The sequence below is a fragment of the Euleptes europaea genome, chromosome 21 (assembly GCF_029931775.1).
Source record: "Euleptes europaea isolate rEulEur1 chromosome 21, rEulEur1.hap1, whole genome shotgun sequence".
Classification (NCBI taxonomy): Eukaryota; Metazoa; Chordata; class Lepidosauria; order Squamata; family Sphaerodactylidae; genus Euleptes; species Euleptes europaea.
This window is the reverse complement of record NC_079332.1, coordinates 17,455,888-17,477,099: the sequence shown is the minus strand read 5'-3', so window position 1 is coordinate 17,477,099 and position 21,212 is coordinate 17,455,888. Positions and strand designations below refer to the sequence as shown.

The 21,212-nt window shown below is 54.5% G+C and overlaps 1 protein-coding gene and 1 non-coding gene across 3 annotated transcripts; both read right to left on the bottom strand.

Annotated features, from left to right (window-relative positions):
• Nucleotides 1-759: 759 nt before the first annotated feature.
• Nucleotides 760-20,823, bottom strand: MGRN1 (mahogunin ring finger 1). Of its 2 annotated transcripts, XM_056866188.1 has the most exons (16): nt 20,714-20,823; nt 18,510-18,628; nt 17,296-17,384; nt 15,579-15,725; nt 12,896-13,013; nt 12,509-12,575; nt 11,643-11,695; nt 10,575-10,622; nt 9,274-9,342; nt 8,206-8,365; nt 7,643-7,752; nt 6,813-7,036; nt 6,363-6,486; nt 2,287-2,332; nt 1,793-1,909; nt 760-872 (listed from the first exon to the last, which is right to left on the bottom strand). In XM_056866188.1, exons 1-16 carry the CDS (start codon nt 20,799-20,801, stop codon nt 760-762), a joined length of 1,692 nt encoding a protein of 563 aa, XP_056722166.1. In that variant the 5' UTR covers nt 20,802-20,823. The 2 variants fall into 2 exon arrangements, with proteins under 2 accessions (XP_056722166.1, XP_056722165.1); XM_056866187.1 differs by lacking the exon at nt 1,793-1,909.
• TRNAV-UAC (transfer RNA valine (anticodon UAC)) lies at nt 19,082-19,153 on the bottom strand. The gene has a single exon. It is a non-coding gene; the product is annotated as a tRNA-Val (tRNA).
• Nucleotides 20,824-21,212: the final 389 nt, after the last annotated feature.

The window sequence follows — 21,212 nt, the reverse complement described above, 5'->3', positions numbered from 1 at the left end:
AAGGGGAGAGGGAAACTGTGGGGCAGGTGGCCTCTGGTCACAGCAGCACAGCTCTTGCCTGGCTCCTCTGCTGGAAGTCTGCACCTGGGCCGCAAATGCTCCGAGGTGGAGAGGGAAACTGGAGGATGGGGGAAAGGGAGGTCCCCTCCAGTGGCAGGCACGCAGCAGCAGGGGTGGCCTCCCCTTCCAGCAGAGCCCCCTGCTGACCACGGGAGCAGTGCTTGGCTGCCCAGTTTTACAGAGATGCCCCCCACCCCCGGGGCACAAGGAGGCCCTGTGGCAAAGCCCAGGAAGGAAGGACCCACCCTCCCGGGTCTGCCAGCAAGTGACAGGGCAAGGCAGGCAGGAGAGCAAAGGGAGGTGCCACGGCCTGGCCACTGCACCAACCTGCAGCCAGGCAGAACGTTTAAGAGGGCTGAAGTCCCGCCAGCTATTGACACGGGGAAGGCAGTTCCAGCAGGACGGCAGTGAGGGAGGAAGATCCTTCGGTCTTAATTGCCCAAGAAGAAATGAGAGGGGTCCTGCCGGGCAGGGGGTTGGGGGGTCCTGGAGGGGCAGGGAGTTGAACAATGCACGTCTGTACAAAGACACAAGTCCATCATAGGGGGAGGCCAAGTCCAACTGCGGGGGGAACACTGCCTGGCCAGCAGCAGGAGAGAACAGAACAGAGCGTGCGCAGAGCGTCCCGGGGGGAGGAGGCGGCGGCAGCGGTGGCCCCCAGGGGCTCGTGGGCTTTTGCACTGTGCCTGGCGGTCCAACTCAGGCCGGGCTGTGCCTGCTTTCCATACAGAGATGGGGATGGCTGAAGAGGGTGGCCGGCCCGGCGTCGCTGGTCCCGCGGCTCTGGAGGATGCCCGCAAAGTCAGAAGACCCTAGAAGGGGGGAGAGGTGTGTGGGGAAAGGGGCCAAGCCGCCACCCCTCCCTTCCTGGAGAGGCCAGGCAGAAGCAACAGCATGGTGAGACCTGGATGGAAGCCACCCCCCCCAGGTGCCTGAACCATCAAAGGAGATTGGCCCCCCTCTGCCCGAAGCTGCATCCAGCCACACCCCAGGACTGGTGGGCAGGGATACAGCCCGGGGGGTCTACCTGTGCCACCCCACCCCCCAATTCTGCCTGCCTTTCCCCACCCCACCCCCTCCCCTCCCGAAAGACACCTGCCAGCGTGTACGGAGGAAAGAGAAGACGTACCGGCTCACTCCTCTATCCCAATAGAGCAGGAATCGGGGCCAAGCGCTGCTCAGGCAGGGTGGGGGAGGGGCGGGGGGCGGGGCATGGGGGCAGACAGAGAGGGAGACGTTAGAAAGTGCTGGGGACACACGGGCCCCTCCTGGCTCCGCCACACCACAGCGCACGGCTGCCCTCACCAACATCACTGGCCCTACTGGCCCTCTCGAACCCTCTCTTGGGCAGACCATGCCTTCAGAGGGGGCCCCTTGGCCCTCTCAGCCACCCTAAGCCTTTCTTAAAAGGCTCCCCCCTCAACTTGACCAGGCTTACAGAAAAGCCCCATCCCCGTATTCCCTCCGCTGCCTTTCCCATCCGCTTCCATTCCTTGCAATAGGGGCCAAGATCAACAGAAGGTGATGAGCCCAGGTGGAGCCCCGATGCCTCCAGCACAGCCAGGGAGGGTGCTGCCCTCCCGTGCTTGGCTCCCGTGCCCAAAGCGAGAGTTGGCAGCCTGGGGGAGCCACAGAGGACCCTCCTGCAAGCGAGGCCGGCTGGGCTCCTTCCCAGCTCCCGGGGCTCCTGGCCTGGTGTCAGGGCCTCCCACTCCCTCCTCTGGGCTGTTACCTGGCACGTACACCTCCGCCGGCAATGCCTCGCTCTCTGCTTTTGGGAGGGTGATCGCCTCGCAGGCCCCCCCAGGGCTCTCGTTGAGGATGTCCTCGCCGGAGGGAAGCGGGCTACCTGAGACAGGCCGAAGAGAAGGTGCTCGGGCGGCTGGAGGCAACGAGGGGCCCCCCTTCCCCACCACTGCTCGCGCGCAGGTCGAGCTTCCCTTCTGTGCCCCAGGACTGGCCTCAATCTGGGCCTCTTCCCACCCAGTTCCAGGGGCTCAGCTCTGTTCCCGCTCCACCCTGCCCAACTCCAAATCTTCCACCAGCGGATTCTGCACTCAGCGACACCCCGGGAAGGATTCCACCTCGAGCTCTTACTGTGCTGATAAGCCTTCCGCCCAGAGAAGCAGACCTCGGGGGGGGGGGGGGGGGCGCTGGCTGGTTCCAATCTAACCCTGAAGGGTCAACTGTCACAGACACACACACACCGCCACGCCTAGTATTTACCTTGCTGTAGCGAGACCACCTCCTCCGCTTCTTCCACTGTCAGGCTCTTGAAAACAGAAGAGGGAGAGAGTTCACATAAACACACATGAAGCTGCCTTATACTGAATCAGACCCTTGGTCTGTCAAAGTCAGTATTGTCTACTCAGACCGGCAGCGGCTCTCCAGGGTACCAGGCAGGGGTCCTTCACTTCACCTCCCTGCCTTGCCCCTTTAACTGGAGATGCCAGGGACTGAACCTGGGACCTTCTGCATGCCAAGCAGATGCTCTACCACTGAGCCACAGCCCCTCCCCACAATATTCCACACGACTGGCCTTTTACCCCAAAGCAGTAGAGCACCTCCCCACTGGTCTATGACCATAACAACAATAAGCTGGGGATGTGGGGGGAGGTAGTTGTTAATTTCCTGCATTGTGCAGGGGGTTGGACTAGATGACCCTGGTGGTCCCTTCCAACTCTATGATTCTATGATTCTAAGCTAAACTCCACACACACACATACCCCGCTGAGATCAGTCCAATCCCTTGAAGGAAGCAGTGAGCACAGAAGGAGACTTCTGGGATGCATGGCTTGGCCCGGAGGCTTCTGCAGGATGCTTGCAGAGGCAGGACCCAGACGGCAGCCACAAGGAAGAGGCAGCGGGAGCGCCCTGGGCCATTGGCCTCAGAAGCCCACGGCTGGTAGCAAGCCTGTCTTCCACTGAGGTGGAGGGAATCACCTTGATCGGGGCGGGGGGGGGGGAAGGGAGGACCTGCAAGCCCCAAAGGGAGACCCTGGGTGAGAGAGGTGGAGAGCTCCCCTTCTCTGGCAGTCTTTAAGCAGAGGCTGGACAAACGCTTGTCGGGAATGCTCTAGGCCGATCCTAGGGATTGAGCAGGGGGCTGGACTAGATGTCCGGTATGGCCCCCTTCCAACTCTACGATTCTATGAGATTAGGCCATGCTAGCAAAGCAGATCTGTGGTGGGAGATTCAGGAATGGGAACGGCGAGAGAACTTGGGCCTTCTCCCTCTCCAGACCAGCCGCACCAGTTTGCAAGCTCTGCCAGGATCCCCACTAGCCAGTTCTCATTGGGCGGGAGGGGGCACCATCCTTCCAGTCCAAGAGGAGAAAGGCATGGGGAACATTCCCAGGTGGGCAGAGGGGGCATCCCTCTGTTTCTGGCTCGGCCCCTAAACCGAATACGCGCCCCCCTTCAGTAGGGCTGCACTGAAAGCTCCCCACAAGCTCTCCGGCTGGAGAGGATTCTCACTCAACTCCTGACCGATTCTTCCGTTTTGAAAAGAGGAACCTCGCCATCACAGCTGCTGCCTGTGTTTGCTATCAGACTGCTGGTTGCTGGGGTTAGATAGTTTGATCAAAGCTGCGGGATCCAGTTACTAGTGATCTGGGTGAATCAGGCAAAAACTGTCCTGTGAAGGCTGAGAGAGAAAGCCACGTGGAGCTTTAGTTGGAACAGCCGTTCTGCTTCTTTCAGCCTTTATGGCAATGATAGATTTTGGCTTAACTGCTGCATCAGAGGTGAACAGAGATAAATGACCCATTTCATTGCATAGTACGGATTTACTTTTAAAATAATAAATCAGCTCTGCATGTAGATGTTAACATCACACTTGGCACCGAGAGCAGAGATTAACTGCCTTTTACTTCAGGTAGCTTTTTAAAAAATGTGGATAGATGCTCTCTGTTTGCTTGAATCACTTCCGTTAAAATGTCAGTTCTTCCCAGGATCCTTTTCCTGTACATCTGCCTGCCTTTGCCAATTAGCGCCAGGGAGCAGTAATGCTGGCAAAAAAAGGCTATCAGACTTTGTTTGGGGTAGTCAGAGGTTCATTCAAGCCCAAACAAGGCAGAGGTCTGTTATGGGTCCTAATAAAAGCTGTCCCCTTAGACCGTGGGGGAGGTCTGTGGGTCCTTCTGCCCACATTTCAACTGCTGCAGAGAGGATCCGAGGAAGAGTGTGAGAGACAGCCCCGTTCCTTCTGTGTGGGACAGCTGCTGGAATAAGCTCTGCCTCCTTTCTCCGATCCATTTTTAGAAACATGAGGTCCAATATGAATGATGCTGGAGGCTTTCCTAATGATTAGGAGCTATGTAATATGGCAAAGGCTCTTGATGCAACAGCTAATAGTAATTTAATGTCTTAAAAAACACACACTTTCATGAAGGGCCAAAGGATGGAAGAGGCTGCCTTTCTGCTGACTCATGACCCCTCCGTTTGCAGAAGAGGACGGGGGAGCATCACTTGCTGTTTTCCTCCCCACTGTGCCCCTCCCCTTGGACTCCCACAGGGGAACAATTTCAGGGGGCAGAGATGACTGCTGAAGGGTAGTGGAGGGAGGGAAACATCCACTTTACACAGCCCAAGTTCAAAATATTGCATCCACACGATCAGGGCCTCTGTTTCTGTGGGAGACCTCGATTCCGAGCTGGAGGCTCCTGCCTCCACTGACTCCGTTTTGCTGCATCATAACATGGAAACTGGTTGTCTGAGGTCATTTATGCATGGGTACTTCGACTCACGTTCACCCCCGGTCTGTCTTGGTTGTTCCTTGGAGTTATGCATGAGTTTCCCCTCCATTAGTGGTGACCTCGCTGCCATCCAGGTCTTCCCATTCCTCTGTTAACCCGACTGTTCCCTCTCCCCTGAGCTCAGCCCAGGTGAAATCCCCATGCAGAAAGCAAAGTGCGGGGCACACAAGCCTGGTTTCACTCACAGTCAATTACAAAGCAGCATGGACAGAGGCGGGGATTCAAATGCTTCCTGCATCCTCGGAGCTCTTTCTGAGCACAAGAAAGGCTTTTTTAAAACCGAGGCTTGGATTCCCCCCACCACCACTTTCAGATTGCTCCGGTTTTTATGTTGTTGTTCTTAAAATGCTTTTTTATGTGGCAGTTGGGTTTGGAGGGGATTTTCTCTCACAGTAAGCACTACAAGTAAGCCAATTACAAAACAGTATTTAAAGGGGCAGAGACTTGATTTCAGCTTGGGGACTGCTAGTGCAAAGATTTCTACAGGAAAGTGTGGGTCCTGCCAGCAACGAACCTCAGGTCAAACTCCCAGGCATAAATGACCAGAGTCTGCCAAAGGGAAACAAACTTGGGCGGAGCCGTTCCTGAACAACTTCTGAATAGACGTCCTTTCAGGAATGGTTTTCCGTCCACAGGTTCAGGTTGGAGAGGAGAGCAACAGCAGCATTCAGCGAATCCCGGCATCATCATCCTGATTTTACTCATTCAAACGAGAACTGCTTTTTTTCAAGGCACCATCTCTCTCCTGCTGCGCTGCTGTGATTTGGTTGTAAAGCAAGGTCATTTTTAAGTGGCGGCTTTCCCAGGGGAGAGTCCTCTATGGGCCTTCTTAAAGCCCACCTGTCTGTGGTTCTGGCAGCAGCAGAGAGCAGGCTGAGCAACACCACAGAATCCAACCTCCCCGCCCCAACTGGCTGCCCTGCTTTCCAGCTGCAAAGCTTGAAGAAGGAGTGGGCGGGGCTCAGCAGCAGCAGGGAGCATGCTTTCCGCAACCCAGAAGCAGAATGTGGAAATCTCACCCCCTGCCAAGCGCCTGACCAATGACGGTGGTGCCCCCCAGAAACAGGATAACGAAAGGAGGGGTGAAGGGCAGAGGGCTGGCTCTGCGTACACTTCAGAGGAGAAAAAGCCTCCCACGGCACCTCCAAAACTCAGCTATGGGAGCCAGCCTGGCGCAGGAGGGCAGACTTGCCCTTTTCTTAGCCATTGGCATCAATTGGAAGAATGGCTCTGTTCCCCCCACCAGTTTTGGAGGCCTGGGTTCAGATGCAACAGCAAGGCCCCCGCTGGATCCTCACTTCCAACTGCAGACCTCAGCAGGGTCTGGTGGACAAAGATCCAGACCCTTCAGGAATCGGGGAGCTCTTCCTGTAGCCCCAAGTGCAGCCACACCCACCCAACACCCACCCACGGCCCCCATTTCGTGGGGCATCCAGTAGCCCAGCAGTTGTGGGCAGTTGACTGCAGTACTTCCATGGAGCAGCTGGTCTGGACCTGCTGCATCTGCCAAGAGGCTAGGGGGCACGTGGGCACAAGAGAAGCTCACCTCGGGGGAGTTGCTCTCGCAAAGAATGAGCTCCGTCCCACTCAGCGGCGGCTGCAGGTCAGAGTCTTCGGAGAGCTTCTCCTCGTCTTCTTCGTGGATCGGCGAAGACGGTGACCGGAGGGCGCTGCGGAGAATGAAAGAAGGTTGGCGGCTGTGCTTGAGAAGCCAGCTCCGTTGGAAGGGTGGAGAGGAACAGGGGTGCGGCTTTGTCCTCTCCTGGCCAACGCTTGCTTCCCGCCCAGCCCCCAGCCCAGAGGGGAAGTGGGCTCAGAAGTCCCTCAGGCCTCTCCTGAGAGTGGCAGGGTCCAAGCAAAGCCCTGTGAGAGCTGTCAGGTTGAGATCCCGAGTCCAGCCGCCTCGAAGAATGGACAGTACCAACCTGCGGGAGAGAGGGAAGGACCTCAGGCCGCCCCTCCGCGGTCCCTCCCTTCCCCAGGCCGAGCCGCTCACCTGTCTGGTGACTTGCTGCGTTTGCTCTTCTGGTGACTGCTCTCCACGGCTCGGTCGAGCCCCACAAGGGGTCTTCCGGGTGGGGGGAGCCCGTCAAGCACCCCTGTGTAGGTGATCTCGTCATAGAGGGGAGCGGAAGGGAGGGAAGGCGAGACAGAGCGTAGGCCATTCAGGGCCTCCAGCAGGGAGATGGGCTCGTAGCCAGGAGGGATGTTGTCCGAACACTGCAGGGAGAGCAAGGCAAAGCTCTTCCACCTCTGCACTGCTGGGTTTCCTGGCTCACCCCTGACCTGCTCTTCCCCACCACCAGCCAGACACCGGCGACGCCTCCAGCACCGCTAAGCCTCTCGCCCACAGGGGGAGACTCCAGTGCCACCGCTGGGATCTCGTGTTCCCAGGACCCAACCAAACCGACCCAGGGGCTCTCATTCTCTTTTTGCTTTGCCAACTTTACAGAGCCTTTCCTTGGCCACCATGCTCCCTCCTAGGTCGACCGTTACCGTTTCCATGACTCAAGGCTGCAGTGGGACCTGCAAAGGTCCTGGTCACCATGCCCAAGACCCCCCACACACACACACACACAAACTACTCATGAGGACACGCTGCCTCTCGACACACATGACAGCTCGTTCTGCTGAGCCCATGACACTGCCTTAGCAGCCCCTCGAGCTCAACCCCATCCTCTCTCCGTGGCAGCGGTTCACCCCCAGGGTCTTCCCCGACATGGGCCACCCTTCCCCCATAAGCTGAAGGTGGCGGGGATGGAACTGGAGACCATCTGTATTCCAAGCAGGTCCCCCCTCCCTACCCCAAGAGCTGCAGCCCCTCACCGAGTGTTCGTCGTGGTCCAGCGTCTGGGCCAAGACTGGGCTGAAGGAGATGGGGGACAGAGCCCCCGGCTTCTTCCTCACCGCTCGGATCTGCAGCAGGGCCCGGAAGGCTGGGAGGGAAGACGAGTGGCACCATGACCGTGGGCATTGGAAGCCTCTGGGATGAGATGACCTGCTCAGCCCACTCAGTGCCGCTGCCCACATTCAAGGAGCCTGTGTGAGGCTCGGGACCCCCTAACAGCCCACTGGCCAAGCTGCTTAGGATGACTGCCCTGGGGCTGAGGGGAGGGCTGGCTTCTAGCAGCACAAACGGGCAGGGCTGGGCTGGCCATATGAGCCCCTGCTGCCATGCCAGGGCATTAATTTCATCTAAGGAACAGGTACGCCTTCCAGCCCAGAAACCTCCACCCCAGGACCTCCAGAAAGCTCCTTCCCACATAAGGCTGGCGATGCGTATTAAACCACGGAAGCGGGGGCCCCAGCGGAGAATCTCACGCACGCAGCAGAGCTGCCCGAGAGCGGAAGAGCCCCCCACGGAGGAGCAGCGGCCTCCTCCGACTCACGCAAGCGGCAGATGGGGCAGTTGTTGGCTTGGTAGCGCAGGGTGTCGGCACAGGAGTTGCAGAGGCAGAGGTGCCTGCAGGGCAGGATGAGGGTGTCCCGCAGGTCCGAGAGGCACACCACACACTCGTTGCTGTTGTCGCTGTTCTCGTCGTCGCAGGGCTGCGAGGAGGAGGAGGAAGGGATTTCCCTGGGACCTCTCTGGGGAGCCGTAAGAGGCAGCTCCCCCTGAGCTGTCAGATTCTCCCCCGCCGTCCGAGACCCCCCATTTCTGCCCCCGTTCCCCCACCAGTCAGACTCGCCCGCCACACATTTACGGCCCCTTCCTTTCGGGAATGCCGTGCAGTAATTCTCCCCTCCCTGCCTGATACTGATGACCACCCTGGAGGGTAGGCCGAAAGACAGGGCGTCCGCTGCGTGGACAAGCGGGGATTGGTTGAAGGAGCTGGGTATGTTTAGCCTGCAGAGGAGAAGACTGAGAGGGGATATGAGAACCATCTTCAAGTACTTGAAGGGCTTTCATATAGAGGAGGGTGAGGAGTTGTTTTCTGTTGCCCCAGAAGGTCGGACCAGAACCAACGGGTTGAAATTAAATCAAAAGAGTTTCCATCTAGACAGAAGAAGAAATTTCTAACAGTTAGAGAGGTTCGCCAGTGGAACAGGCTTCCTCGGGTGAGCCTCTTTCACTGGAGGTTCTTAAGCAGAGGCTAGATGGCCATCTGTCAGCAACGCTGATTCTATGACCTTAGACAGGTCATGAGACGGAGGGCATCTTGGCCATCTTCTGGGCATGGAGTAGGGGTCACTGGGAGTGTGGGGGGGGAGGTAGCTGTGAAATTCCTGTATTGTGCAGGGGGTTGGACTGGATGACCCTGGTGGTCCCTTCCAACTCTTGATTCTTTGATTCTAACCCTCAGATGTGCCGACCGCTGCCCCACACTGGCTCCTGGCCCTGTCCCAGAATGGCAGCGAGAGAAGGAAGGGCCTCCCCTGGACACAAGGGGCTCCCCTGCCCCTCCACAGCCATCTTCCAACCTCCAACTCAGGGGCTGCAGGCCACCTCTTCTCACCTTCGTCTCCTGATTGTTCTTGTTCTCGATGCCGTATATCTCCTGAAGCAGGTAGCTGACCCGATCCACCTGGGAAGGGGGGGCAGAACAAGAGTTGGTTTTATATGTCGACTTTCTCTAACACTTAAGGAAGAATCAAACCAGCTTACAATCACCTTCCCTTCCCCTCCCCACAACAGACACCCTGGGAGGTAGGTGGGGCTGAGAGAGCTCTAAGAGAGCTGTGACTAGCCCAAGGTCACCCAGCTAGCTTCATGTGTAGGAGTGGGGAAACAAAACCAGTTCACCAGATTAGCCTCCACCACTCATGTGGAGGAGTGGGGAATCAAACCCGGTTCTCTAGCTCAGCGTCCACCGCTCCAAACCACTGCTCTTAACCACTACACCACAATGGCTCTCATAATTTACATAATTGTCACATGGGTGGATCAGCCTGCACGGTCCAGATCAGGTGGGCCAAAGAGGGGAGAGTTCAGGAGAGTGGCCAACTCTGCTCTCTTTCCTGCCTTGCTTTAAGAACAAAGTTCTCTCTCTCATTTGGCCTCTGAAGCAACCTGTCCCAGGAATTGGAAGCTGGAGCGTTATAAGTGCCTTATGGTTACACCTTACACTCTCCCCATGCAGTACCTATGGGACTTCTGTCTGCTTCAAGCTCAAGAAACAGGCACCCACCAACCAGCAAGGAAGTTGGCAGTTCCAGAAGGGGAGCAGGCAAAGGAGCGGTGGCTGTCCTCCACCCGCCCTCGGTTGGCCACCTGGCTGCAGAATTCCTTACCCAGTGGCTGCCGCAGCCCCTCCCTCCTCTAGTCTAAGAAATGGATCACGCGTCATGTGACTAAACCTTCTTGTCCATCCGTCCCCGTGCTTAGATCTGACCAAATGACACATCAAGCCCTTCTGCCTGTCATGGGGGCTCCCTTTAAAGATTTCTCTTGCCCCGTTTTCCATTCTCATGTCCACTCAAGGCAAACCTTGCTCGTTTGTTAGTTTCCAGCAAGATCCTTTGTGAAGGCAAAACAAAAGTTCCCGGCAGGAACTTCAGAATGCAACTCAATCTTGGGAGGGGGGGGGGGAAACGGACGGACAAGGGGCAGGGTCTCTCAGGAGACATTCAGAATTTCAGCCGAACCTGGAGCTGACTCAAAGGGGAGTCCCAAACTGCTATTTTAAATTTTGGTTTTATGGTTTTTATGTGATCTGTTTCATGCATTTTATGATAATTTTAAGCTGCCACGAGCGCTGTAAGGAAGAAAGGCGGCTAATAAATATTTTAAATCACTCCTTGATCCATGAGAACTTACGATCTGCTTCTGCTTCAAGGGCTTCACAGAGAAACTGCCATCGACATGCTGTGGGAGAGGAGGGAGCAACCAGAGAGGAAAAGGAGATCAGTGCGGCTCTACACAACTCCAGAAGCAGGTGAGAAGGAAGCCACCGGCCCACTCCCACAAGGATGGTTTTCAGCATCCCGGCACAGATGCACGGAACCTGCCGGCCAACTAACTCCACCAGCAAGCTCAGAGACCGCAGGTGCTGCCGGTTTTCCATTTAAAATGCCCCTATACCCCTGAATATGATCAATTATATTATTTCAAAAAGGTGATTTATAATTCCAAATGTACGCTTATAATATTCAAAATATGTCCAAGCAATGCAAACTATCTATACAAGGTTTCACGATTATGTCCTTGTTTCGCATCAGCTTTATCAGAAGTCTGTTACTTTATATCTTGCTATTTACAGGAGAATTTACAGACCTGGGCGAAAGGCTGATGCCGCACCGGCGTGGTCTACCAGCTCAAACAGAACAATCTGCTTGGCAACAGGATTAAAATCAGAGAGACTAAAAGAAACGGTCAAGATTCTCCTGCAAATAGCAAGATATAAAGCAACAGACTTCTGATGAAGCTGATACGAAACAAGGACATAATCGTGAAACCTTGTATGGATAGTTTGCATTGTTTGGACATAAGTATTCTGAATATTATAAGTGTACATTTGGAATTATAAATCACCTTTTTGAAATTATATAATTGATCACATTCAGGTGTCTAGTGGTATTTTTTTTTCTGTGTATGTGTACTTTGGGTACCACTCCCCTATTGGTATACTGGTTTTCTGTTTAAAAGCAGGAGGTGGGTTGTGTGGGAAGCAGGAAAGGGGCCGAGGCAACAGAGACAGGAGAGAGCCAGGCAAGGAGGCTGCGCTGCGGAAGGGCGCTCTTGCCTCTCCGGTGCTCCAGCCCCCACAAATGACCCCGCATAGACCCAGCTGCCTCAGGGACAAAGTCAGTGCTTTCCCCCCCCCCCATTCAGCACAAGAGGAGCGCTTCTGCTGTCCCATAACACCCCTGCAAGAGCCTCTCTTACCTTTTCAAAGGCAGCCAGGAGGATGTGCGCATGGCCTGTCACTTCCACCACCACTGGAAGAGAAACCAGAGGCCCAGGAGAACCGGGGGCCCAGATGCTTGGGAAGCCCCATGGCTGCCCCCCCACACTTGGGATTCCCGTCGTAACTGTGGAGCTGGAAGGGCCTGCTCAGAGAGACCCTCCCCTTCCCCCAGGCAGTCATGGGCACCTTCCCAGCAGCTCTGCCAGCCAAGAGGGGAGCGAGATTAGATCTGATGACCCTGCAGGATCCGGGCGTGTGTGGCGCTCTTTTCTCTGCTACCCGGTCAGCAGCCAGTCCTGCATTTCTGCTCAGTCCATGCAAAAAGCTCTTCCGTCACAACAGACCGAAAGAGCTCCTGGGATTTCACTCCCTGGCAGAGAATGCCGAGCTTGGATCGTTTACAGAGGCACCCGAGTGCACTCTGTGGCTCGGCAAAGGATAATGGGCGGCACAGCCCTCCATGCAGTGCCTTCAGCCCGTCCCAGTTCAGACAGGCCCCACTCTGAGGACAAAGACTCTCCCCAGCAAGGCTCCTCTCTCAAAGGTACCCAGAGCCTCCATCGCATACTCTTTTGCTCATGGCCCTTTCCCCATGGGCCGGAGAGCACAAGCAATCTCCCACCGGCACCCCCCAATCTCCTGCATGCCAAGTCTAAGGCCTGGTCCTTCCGCAGCAGTCTGGAGCGTCAGACACTCAGCTGTTTGCCTCTTGCACAAATTCTCTCTGGGTGGAATATGTGCCCTTTGAGGCCTGCAGAAAGGTCAGTTGTGTCACCTGCCCGCCTCTTCAGCCCTTGCACTTTCTGAAACAGAATCATGACTGAGGCCCCTTCCTCTCACTTACCATCGCCTTCGTCCACCACGGCCTGGATGACAACAGGGAACACGCCGCGGTCCAGGTCAAAGTTCAGCTGGGAGAGGAAAGCAAGGCAAGAGAGGTCAGTTGTAGAGGCAAAGGCCCAGGGCCAGGCGCTGAGGGATCCGGCCCGGTGGCACGGCAGAGGGGCAGCCCCTGCTTCTCGAAGGGAGGCGGGACCCCCAAGGGCCGCCCACTGCCAGCTCTCCCTCCGGGGCAAGGCTGTGCTCGGCTCCACCTCCCAGCTGCTCTTTCCACTCCCCAGACTGGTACGAAAAGCCACAAGCCCACCCAGGAGCCATGCGCCTGAGCCACAAGAGGCCAGGGGGGAGCAGAGAGGGCGGATTCAAGAGCCCGGGAGAGCAGGCGGGTTACCTCATCCTCCTTCCAGTCGGAGAAGTCGATCTTGAAGGAGGGCAGCGAGAACTGCTGGCTCACCCCACGCTTGTAGTGGACCGTCTCAGACTGCAGGGAGGGGCTCTTGGTGCTGTAACTGCAGGGGGCAGAAAGAGGCTCGAGCTGAATGCTGCTCTGGCCGGCCCACCTGTAGCCAGCGGCTGGCCATTGCCAGAAATCAGCCGAGCACAAGCCGAGGCCAACTGAGGCGCTGGTGCATGGGTGCTGAGGTGCCTCCTGCAACTGCCTGCTTAGGGCTGTTGAGCTTGGAAAGAAGGCAGTTAAGGGGAGCCATGATAAAGGCCTATAAAATTATGCATGGTGTGGAGTGGACAAGGAGAAGCTTTTCTCCCTCACTCATAATACCAGAACAAGGGGTCATCTGCTGAAGCTGGAGGCTGAGAGATTCAAAACAGACCAAAGGAACTATTTCTTCACACAATGCATGGTTAATTTGTGGAACTCCCTGCCACAGGATGTGGTGATGGCTGCCAACTTGGAAGGCTTTAAGAGGGAACATGTTCATGGAGGAGAGGGCTATTCATGGCTACTAGTCATGATGCATACCTATTCTCTCCAGGATCAGATGAGCATGGCTATTATATTAGATGCTTTGGAACACAGGCAGGACAATGCTGCTGCAGTCAAAGTCTTGTTTGCTGGGTTCCTAGGGGCACCTGGTTGGCCGCTGGACTTGATGGGCCTTGGCCTGATCCAACAGGGCTTTTCTTATGTAAGAGCAGCCCTGCTAGAGCAGAATCATACAGTTGGAAGGGACCACCAGGGTCATCTAGTCCAACCCCCTGCACAATGCAGGAAATTCACAACTACCTCCCCCACACACACACCCCAGTGCCCAGAAGATGCCCTCCCTCTCATGAACTGCCTAAGTTCATAGAATCAGCATTGCTGACAGATGGCCATCTAGCCTCTGCTTACAAACCTCCAGGGGAAAAAAGCTTACCACCTCCCAAGGAAGCCTGTTCCACCAAGGAACCGCTCTAACTGTTAGAAAATTCTTCCTAATGTCTAGATGGAAACTCTTCGGATTTAATTTTAACCTGTTGGTTCTGGTCCCACCTTCTGGGGCAACAGAAAACAACTCGGCACCATCCTCTAGTACTTGAAGATGGTTATCATATCCCCTCTCAGTCTTCTCCTTTTCAGGCTAAACATCCCCAGCTCCTTAAACCTTTCCTCATAAGACTTGGTCTCCAGACCCCTCACCATCTTTGTTGCCCTCCTCTGGACACTTTCCAGCTTATCTCCATCATTCTTAAATTGTGGTGCCCAAAACTGAACACAATACTCTAGGTGAGGTCTAACCAGAGCAGAGTAAAGCGATACCATCACTTCATGTGATCTGGACACTATACTTCTGTTAATGCAGCCCAAGATGGCATTTGCCTTTTTAGCTACCGCATCACACTGCTGACTCATGTTCAGTGTTTGGTCTACTAAGACCCCAAGATCCTTTTCGCACACACTACTGCTAAGACAAATCTCCCCCATCCTATAATTATGCATTTGATTTTTTGTACCTAAATGCAGAAGTTTACATTTATCTCTGTTGAAGTGCATTTTATTGGTTTTAGCCCAATTCTCCAGCCTGTTAGTCTCTCCTGCTGTCGTGTGGGTGTGTCGCTTAGGGGTCGCAGTGATGAAGCTGAAGAGCCCCCACCCCCCATGAACAGCCTGAGCCTGGAGCTACTAACGGAGTTCTCGATAAGCCTGGAGAAGCTGGAGACTGACAAGGCCTGCAGGGGTCATCCTGACCTCGGTACGGATTCAAGATGGGAACTGGGCTCTTCCACACCGGCTGCAGCAACTGGAAACGTGGGTTTCTCTGCTGCTGCTGTTGGGCCCCTCTTTGGTTCTGCGTTTGGCCTGTTTAAGGAAACGTGGCCCCTGCCAGCTTCCCTGGAGGTCGCCCATCAAGACCATCCCCATGACCCATCCTGCAAGACTGGGGACACACCACATGCCTGGGAGTGGCGTGCTGCAAGACCCGCTGCAGAAGGTGTGCAGGATACAGACTGCGCAGAACTGCCCGAGCGCCACCCTGCTTGATGGTCTTGGAGACCCCCACATTCCCTCTGCGGCTGGGCTAAGATGGTGCCCCAGTCAGAGAGAAGACCTCCACAAAGGAGGCTGCTGGATGGGCAGAAACCCCCGCCCGAGGCTTCCAACAAATCATGCGTCCCTAGCGTGGTGCCTGTGGGTGCCACAGTGCCTACCAACACTTTTCCTGGCACGCGCCAAGCCTTTTTAGAAAGAGGTTGGGGACAGATGGAGCTGTTGTCGGGCTGCGCAGATTTTTGTTAAAAATGGCTTTGGTGGCAGCTGCCCCCACCACACAGGGGCTTCACTGCGCAGCTGAAGGGAAGCTGTGTGCATGCAACAAAGAATTTTAAAATGATATATTCATTTTAAAAGGCATCTTGTTAAGATGAACTTCTGCCCGAAATGTTAAAGAGCCCGTCAAGAGTGATGCCTGACCTCCCCCACCCCCAACATTGTGCAGCTCCACTTCCTGCGGTGGCCATTTTGTGGCTGTGTCCACCACCCTGCATCAGCGTTCCCAAGGTGCTCGCCAGGTTAAAACGGTCGGGGATTCCCACAGCAGGTCATCCTGTGGCACAAAGAGCCTTCCGGCACTTACACTGCCATGCCGCTCACAAACTCCTCTGTCGCCTGGCAGTAGATGGTGAGGGCCACCCGGGCGTCAGCGTCAAAGGTGAACTCCAGGCTGTATGAGGCTCTCTGCTTCCCGCTCTCCTCAGTGGGGCTGTCAGTGTCCTCTTTATACCTAACACAGAGGAAGCTGGAGTCAGGGGTGGGGGGCTCCATTGAACTCACTTGCCCCAGGCAAGACCTAAGTTCCTGAACCACTCACGTCTTTTTCTATGCTTGTCTCACCAATATCAGGCCTCTAGCCCTCACCAGCACAGGCTCTACTCTTCGAAGGAGGACATGGGTTGGTGGTGCTCCCCCCTCTCCATCCCTGCCATGCCTTCACCTCCCGCCCTTTCTCCAGTAGCCATCAAGGAGTCCAGGCAGGCCATGGGACCAGGGCCTTCATCCTATACAGCCAAGACCCATGGATGCCGCAGGAGCCAAAGACGGAACCACCCTGTGCACCAGCGTGCTGAGCCATGCCACGTCCAAAACTACAAGGACACGGCTCCCTTCCTCTGCCATCTTCACACAACCTCTCCGCACTCCGGCCAGCCCTTCTGCGGCTGCCTCCTCCACTGCACACCACGGCCTCTTCCTCTCTCTATCCAGTGTTTTACCACTGAGATCATTTCTCTCCTCCATCATTCTTATCACACAAGGCCCTTCCTTAAATTTAGGAGCTGGCTTCCGGTCCGCCCTCGAACTTCCTGCTCTCACATCCTAAGCGGCCCACCCCCACCCCCGGCCTGGCTGTGCCTGGAAGGCTCCGGCTCCTGCTCCACCGACCCTCTCAGCCATCCCAACGTGTTGCCTCCGCCACCAAGCGCTGGCTGCCTCTAACAGGTCTGCAGGTGGACTTTTGTTCTCTGCCGCCAGGACAAGGATCCCTCCCTGTGACTCGGGCCTTCATCTCACTGATCCCAAGCTCAAGGCCAGTAAAAATGGTTACGTCGTCAACTGACTGGCCACTCATGACCAGTGAAAAGGGAGGCGGTTTGAACCCTCCTGGTCCCATATAAATACATGAAGCTGCCTTCTACTGAATCTGACCCTCAGTCCATCAAAGTCAGTATTGTCTACTCAGACCGGCAGCAACTCTCCAGGGTCTCAGGCAGAGGTCTTTTGCATCACCTACTTGCCTGGTCCCTTTAACTGGAGATGCCGGGGATTGAACCTAGGGCCTTCTGCATGCCAAGCAGATGTTCAACCACTGAATCACAGCCCTATACTATACACTCAGACTGGCAGCAGCTCTCCAGGGTCCCATTCACATCACCTACCTGCCTAGTCCCTTTAACTGGAGATGTTGGGAATTGAACCTGGGACCTTCCGCATGCCAAGCAGATGCCCTACCACTCAGCCACAGCCCCTCCCCTAAACTGTACAGTTTCTTGACATTTCCTTTTTAATACAGAGTTGTTATTACAAACGAATCTGATAACTTTCCGCACAGGATCTTAGCTGTTTCTCCACCCTCCCTAGTGTCAAAACCTTGGCTGCAAACTCCTCAGGGAAGAGACCAGCCTCCTTGTACTCAGTAGAAGTGCCACGGCCCTCTGATGGTGCTACGGACATGAACAGCAATGTAAGAGGCCCCTTGCCTGTAGCAGCAGATAAGCCATAAGGGAAACCCTGACCACTACGTGGCCTGAGACAAAAGTCTCGCCTCTGCTTGCTCCAGACATGTCTGTCTACTGTACCTGACCAGGCGAAGGGAGTCTTTACGGATATTCACCAAGCTCCGCAATGTCTTCACTGGCTCATGAGGCGCCGGGGTTACATAAGGGAACTGGAACGAAAGACCAGAAGCCGTTTGGGTAAAAGACATACCAAGGGAGATGGGCAGATTGGTTGGCAAAGCCCAACCCGAGATCCATAGATGAGGCACCTCTGCACCAAGGCAGAACTCGGCCACGGGCATCCAGGCAAGATACAAATGAAAGGCTGCACACGCACAGAAACCAGCACGTTTTCATAAGAAAGCCCGACATCTTTAGAGTACCAGTTGTCATTGTGAGGGGCACTTTCTAAAAAGAATTAGCTTTGTGGGGATTATAGAAAATATATTTTGTACTTTTGATGAAACTTAATTAAGATTATTTGTATAACGTTTAGCCATCCTGGATAAGATATTACAAATATGAAGCAGTTTATAAATTAACAAAATATTTGTGGTATTGTATCTTGGATACTGATTATCTAGAAATCACAGGATGGAAAGAGTCAAATATAGAAATGACTGTAGAAATATGATGGCTTATATATCTAATACACTGTTTTTCCCGAAACAAAATATTTTCAAGTGTTATAACTTAGGTCTATAAACGACTGTATAAATCAGCGGTTGCCAAACTTTTTGAGTCATGGAGCACTTTTCAGGAGAGAAATTAATCACGGAGCACTAATTTTCACCAAGCACCTACATACTAAACCGAATGACAGTAGTATTTTTCTTTCCAATCTTTTCACGGAGCACTAGAAGATATTTTGCAGAGCACCAAGTGCTCCGTGGAGCACAGTTTGCGAACCACTGGTATAGATGATGGCCATTAGTTATTCTGTCTTAAACAAGTCAGATTAATTTAATGGGTAGTAGCAATCTCAGTGTTATCTATTTTTTTTTGCTTATTTTTTATTATTCTTTGTATCTTATCATTATCTTAAAAAATAAATTAAAAAAATAGAAAACATATTTTGTACTTTTACTTTTCTGAAATATATCAATCCTCATTCCGAATGCAACTGGAAAGCCTTTTCTTTAAACAGCAAACAAAAAAAAGCAACACTCCAAATAAGGTGGAAGGATGAAATCAAATTAGGAGAACTCGCTAGAGATGGCTGCTTACCCACCCACCCTCACCCCCATTCCTTCTGGTGCCAATGAGTCTCCCGCTTGTAACTTAAGAATACTCACCTGGACTGGCCGGTTGCCGAGGAAGTTAAGGTCCATGTTCTCCCCAAAAAGGTACCCCTCTGGATGCGGAGTGTCAAACTTCTCTCCCCCCATGAAAAAATGGCTGGCAAAATAGTTCCCTGGAGAAAAGGAGGGGGGCAAAAAGGTGATTGAAAATACCCTGACTGCACCTATACAGCAAGATACGGGGTTTGGGCTGAAAGGTTCTGCGAGGCCAGCGGTCCGCTTCAGCTGTGCCCGGAAGCTGAAAGATTTGAACTCGTGGCATGTTTGCGATCAGCCAGGGTTGCCAGCCCTGGGTTGGGAAATACCTGAAGATTTTGGGGATGGAGCCTGAGGAGGGCGGGGTTTGGGGAGGGACTTCAATGGCCATAACAACATAGAGCCCACCTTCCAAAGCAGCCATTTTCTCCAGGTGAACTGATCTCTGTCATTTGGAGATCACATGAACACATGAAGCTGCCTTATACTGAATACTCCACCATTGGTCCATCAAAGTCAGTATTGTCTTCTCAGACCAGTGGCGGCTCTCTAGGGTCTTTCACATCACTTACCTGCCTGGTCCCTTTAACTGGAGATGCCGGGGATTGAACCTGGGACCTTCTGCATGTAAAGCAGAGGCTCTACCACTGAGCCACAACCCCTCCCCAGTTGTAATACTGGGAGATCAGCCTCCACCTGGAGGTTGGCAACACTATGAACTGATCTCTGTTGCCTGGAGATCAGTTGTAATAGCAGGAGATTTCCAGCTCCTGGAGGTTGGCATCCCTAGATCTGCACGTTAGCATGGATGCAGGAAACAAGCCCACAGATGAGGGTCAGCATATGGGACACGGTTGGCAACCCCAGGAGCGGTTTCTTCCACATCTCCATTGGGTGGGCTTCCTCTGTGGCGAAGGAGGCAGGTACAAAGCCAGATGCAAAGACCTGTGTCCCAGAGGTCTCGAAGGGGCCGTGACAGTTCAAAACATTGGACTGAGCCCTCCGCCACCCCGCCCAAAGCAAAGCCACCCCACAGAGCCAGCATGGTGTAGAAGTTCGACTAGGATCTGAGAGAGCCAGGCTCCAATCCCTGCTCTGGTCACAGAAGCTTGCTGGCCAGCCTTGGGCAAGTCACACACACACACAAGAGCTCAGTCCAATCTACCTCACAGGGTTGTAGTGAGGATGAAAAAAAAGAAGAGAATGACATGAGCAGCTTTGGGCCCCCGTTTGGGGAGAAAGGTGAAATGTGAATACAGCAAATAAACAAATAAATCACAGTGGGTAGCCGTGTTAGTCTGTTTACAGCAGTCAAAAAGGGCAAGAGTCCAGTAGCACCTGAAAGACTAACAAAAATATTTTCTGGTAGGGTATGAGCTTTCGTGAGCCACAGCTCACTACTTCAGATACAGCTAGAATGTGAATCCATCGGTCTTTAAGTAGAGGAGAGTGAATTCAGACAAGCATTAGTAGGTAAATGTTAACAGTATGTCAATGTGAATGGCAGGCGTGACGGGATTAGGTGTGGTATGCAGAAGAGCCTGTGATGTCCAGGGGAGAAATGGGTGTGGAGAAATCAGCATTGGTAATGAGCCATGAATGCAAGGTCTTTATTCAGCCCAGGTAAATGCATTGACTTTAGTTTGAATATCAATCGTATTTCAGCAGTTTCTCTTTCCAATCTCCCTTTAAAATCCCTTTGTAAGAGAACTGCTACTCTTAAATCTGCAACAGAAACAAATAAATGACCCTCTGGGTTGATGCCCCGCGGTCAGGGACAAGGGCAAAGAGAGGGAGGGGTGGGGGGGCAGAAGCCGCCCTGGGCAAGCAGATATTGTGATCCCTGCCCAAGCGGGGAGTTCCACAGGCACAGCAGGGGGAAAGAGATTCACCTGCCCCCCCCGCGCAAAAGCAACTCCCCAGGGGGCTGACACACCCCACAATGATGCCAACCTCCAGGTGGCTCCTGGAGACCTCCTGGCGACAGAGACCAGTTCTGCTTTTGAGGGTGGGCTCTGGGGCATTGGGGGACCCTCCCCCCTCCCCAGGCTCCGCCCCCAAACCTCCAGGAATTTCCCAACTGGAGATGGGAACCGTGCCCCCTCCCCAAATCATCCCGGCCTGCATTCCCGAGGGGCCACAGCAGGCCTCCCCCTCCCGTGAGCATCTCCCCTCGGGAAGGGCCGGCGGGGGGGGGGTCCCAAAGGGGGGAGGGGGCTCACCGGACTTGGGGGGGTAGCGGTAGGCCGAGTTGGCCTGGATGTCGATGTCCTCCACGCCGGCGATGCGGCGGCTGAGCAGGGAGCCCATCGCGGCGGCGGCGGCGAGGCGAGTCGGGCGTCGGGGAGGCTCCGTCGCTCGGCCCAGGCCGCTCCCGCGCGGGGCACCCCGGGAAAGCGAGTGCCTCCGCCCGAGAACTACAACCCCCAGGATGCGCTGCGCGCGGCGGGGGAAGACAAGCGAGAAGGCCGAGCAGAGGCCGCGGCGAGGGTGGGGGCCAGTCCGCGCGGTGGGGCGGCTGCCGGCGAGGCTGAACGGCGCGGGAAGGGCGGAGGCTGCCAAGACGGCCCCGCAAAGGAGAAAGAAGAAGAAGGGGGGGGGGTGTTGGTTCGTTGTTGATTGCATTCGTCTTTTTCTTCCAGGCGGCTCTTTTTTTTTTTGAAATTTTTTATTGTTTTTTATAATATAAATTTTCCATGTTAACAAACAACAATAAAAGTA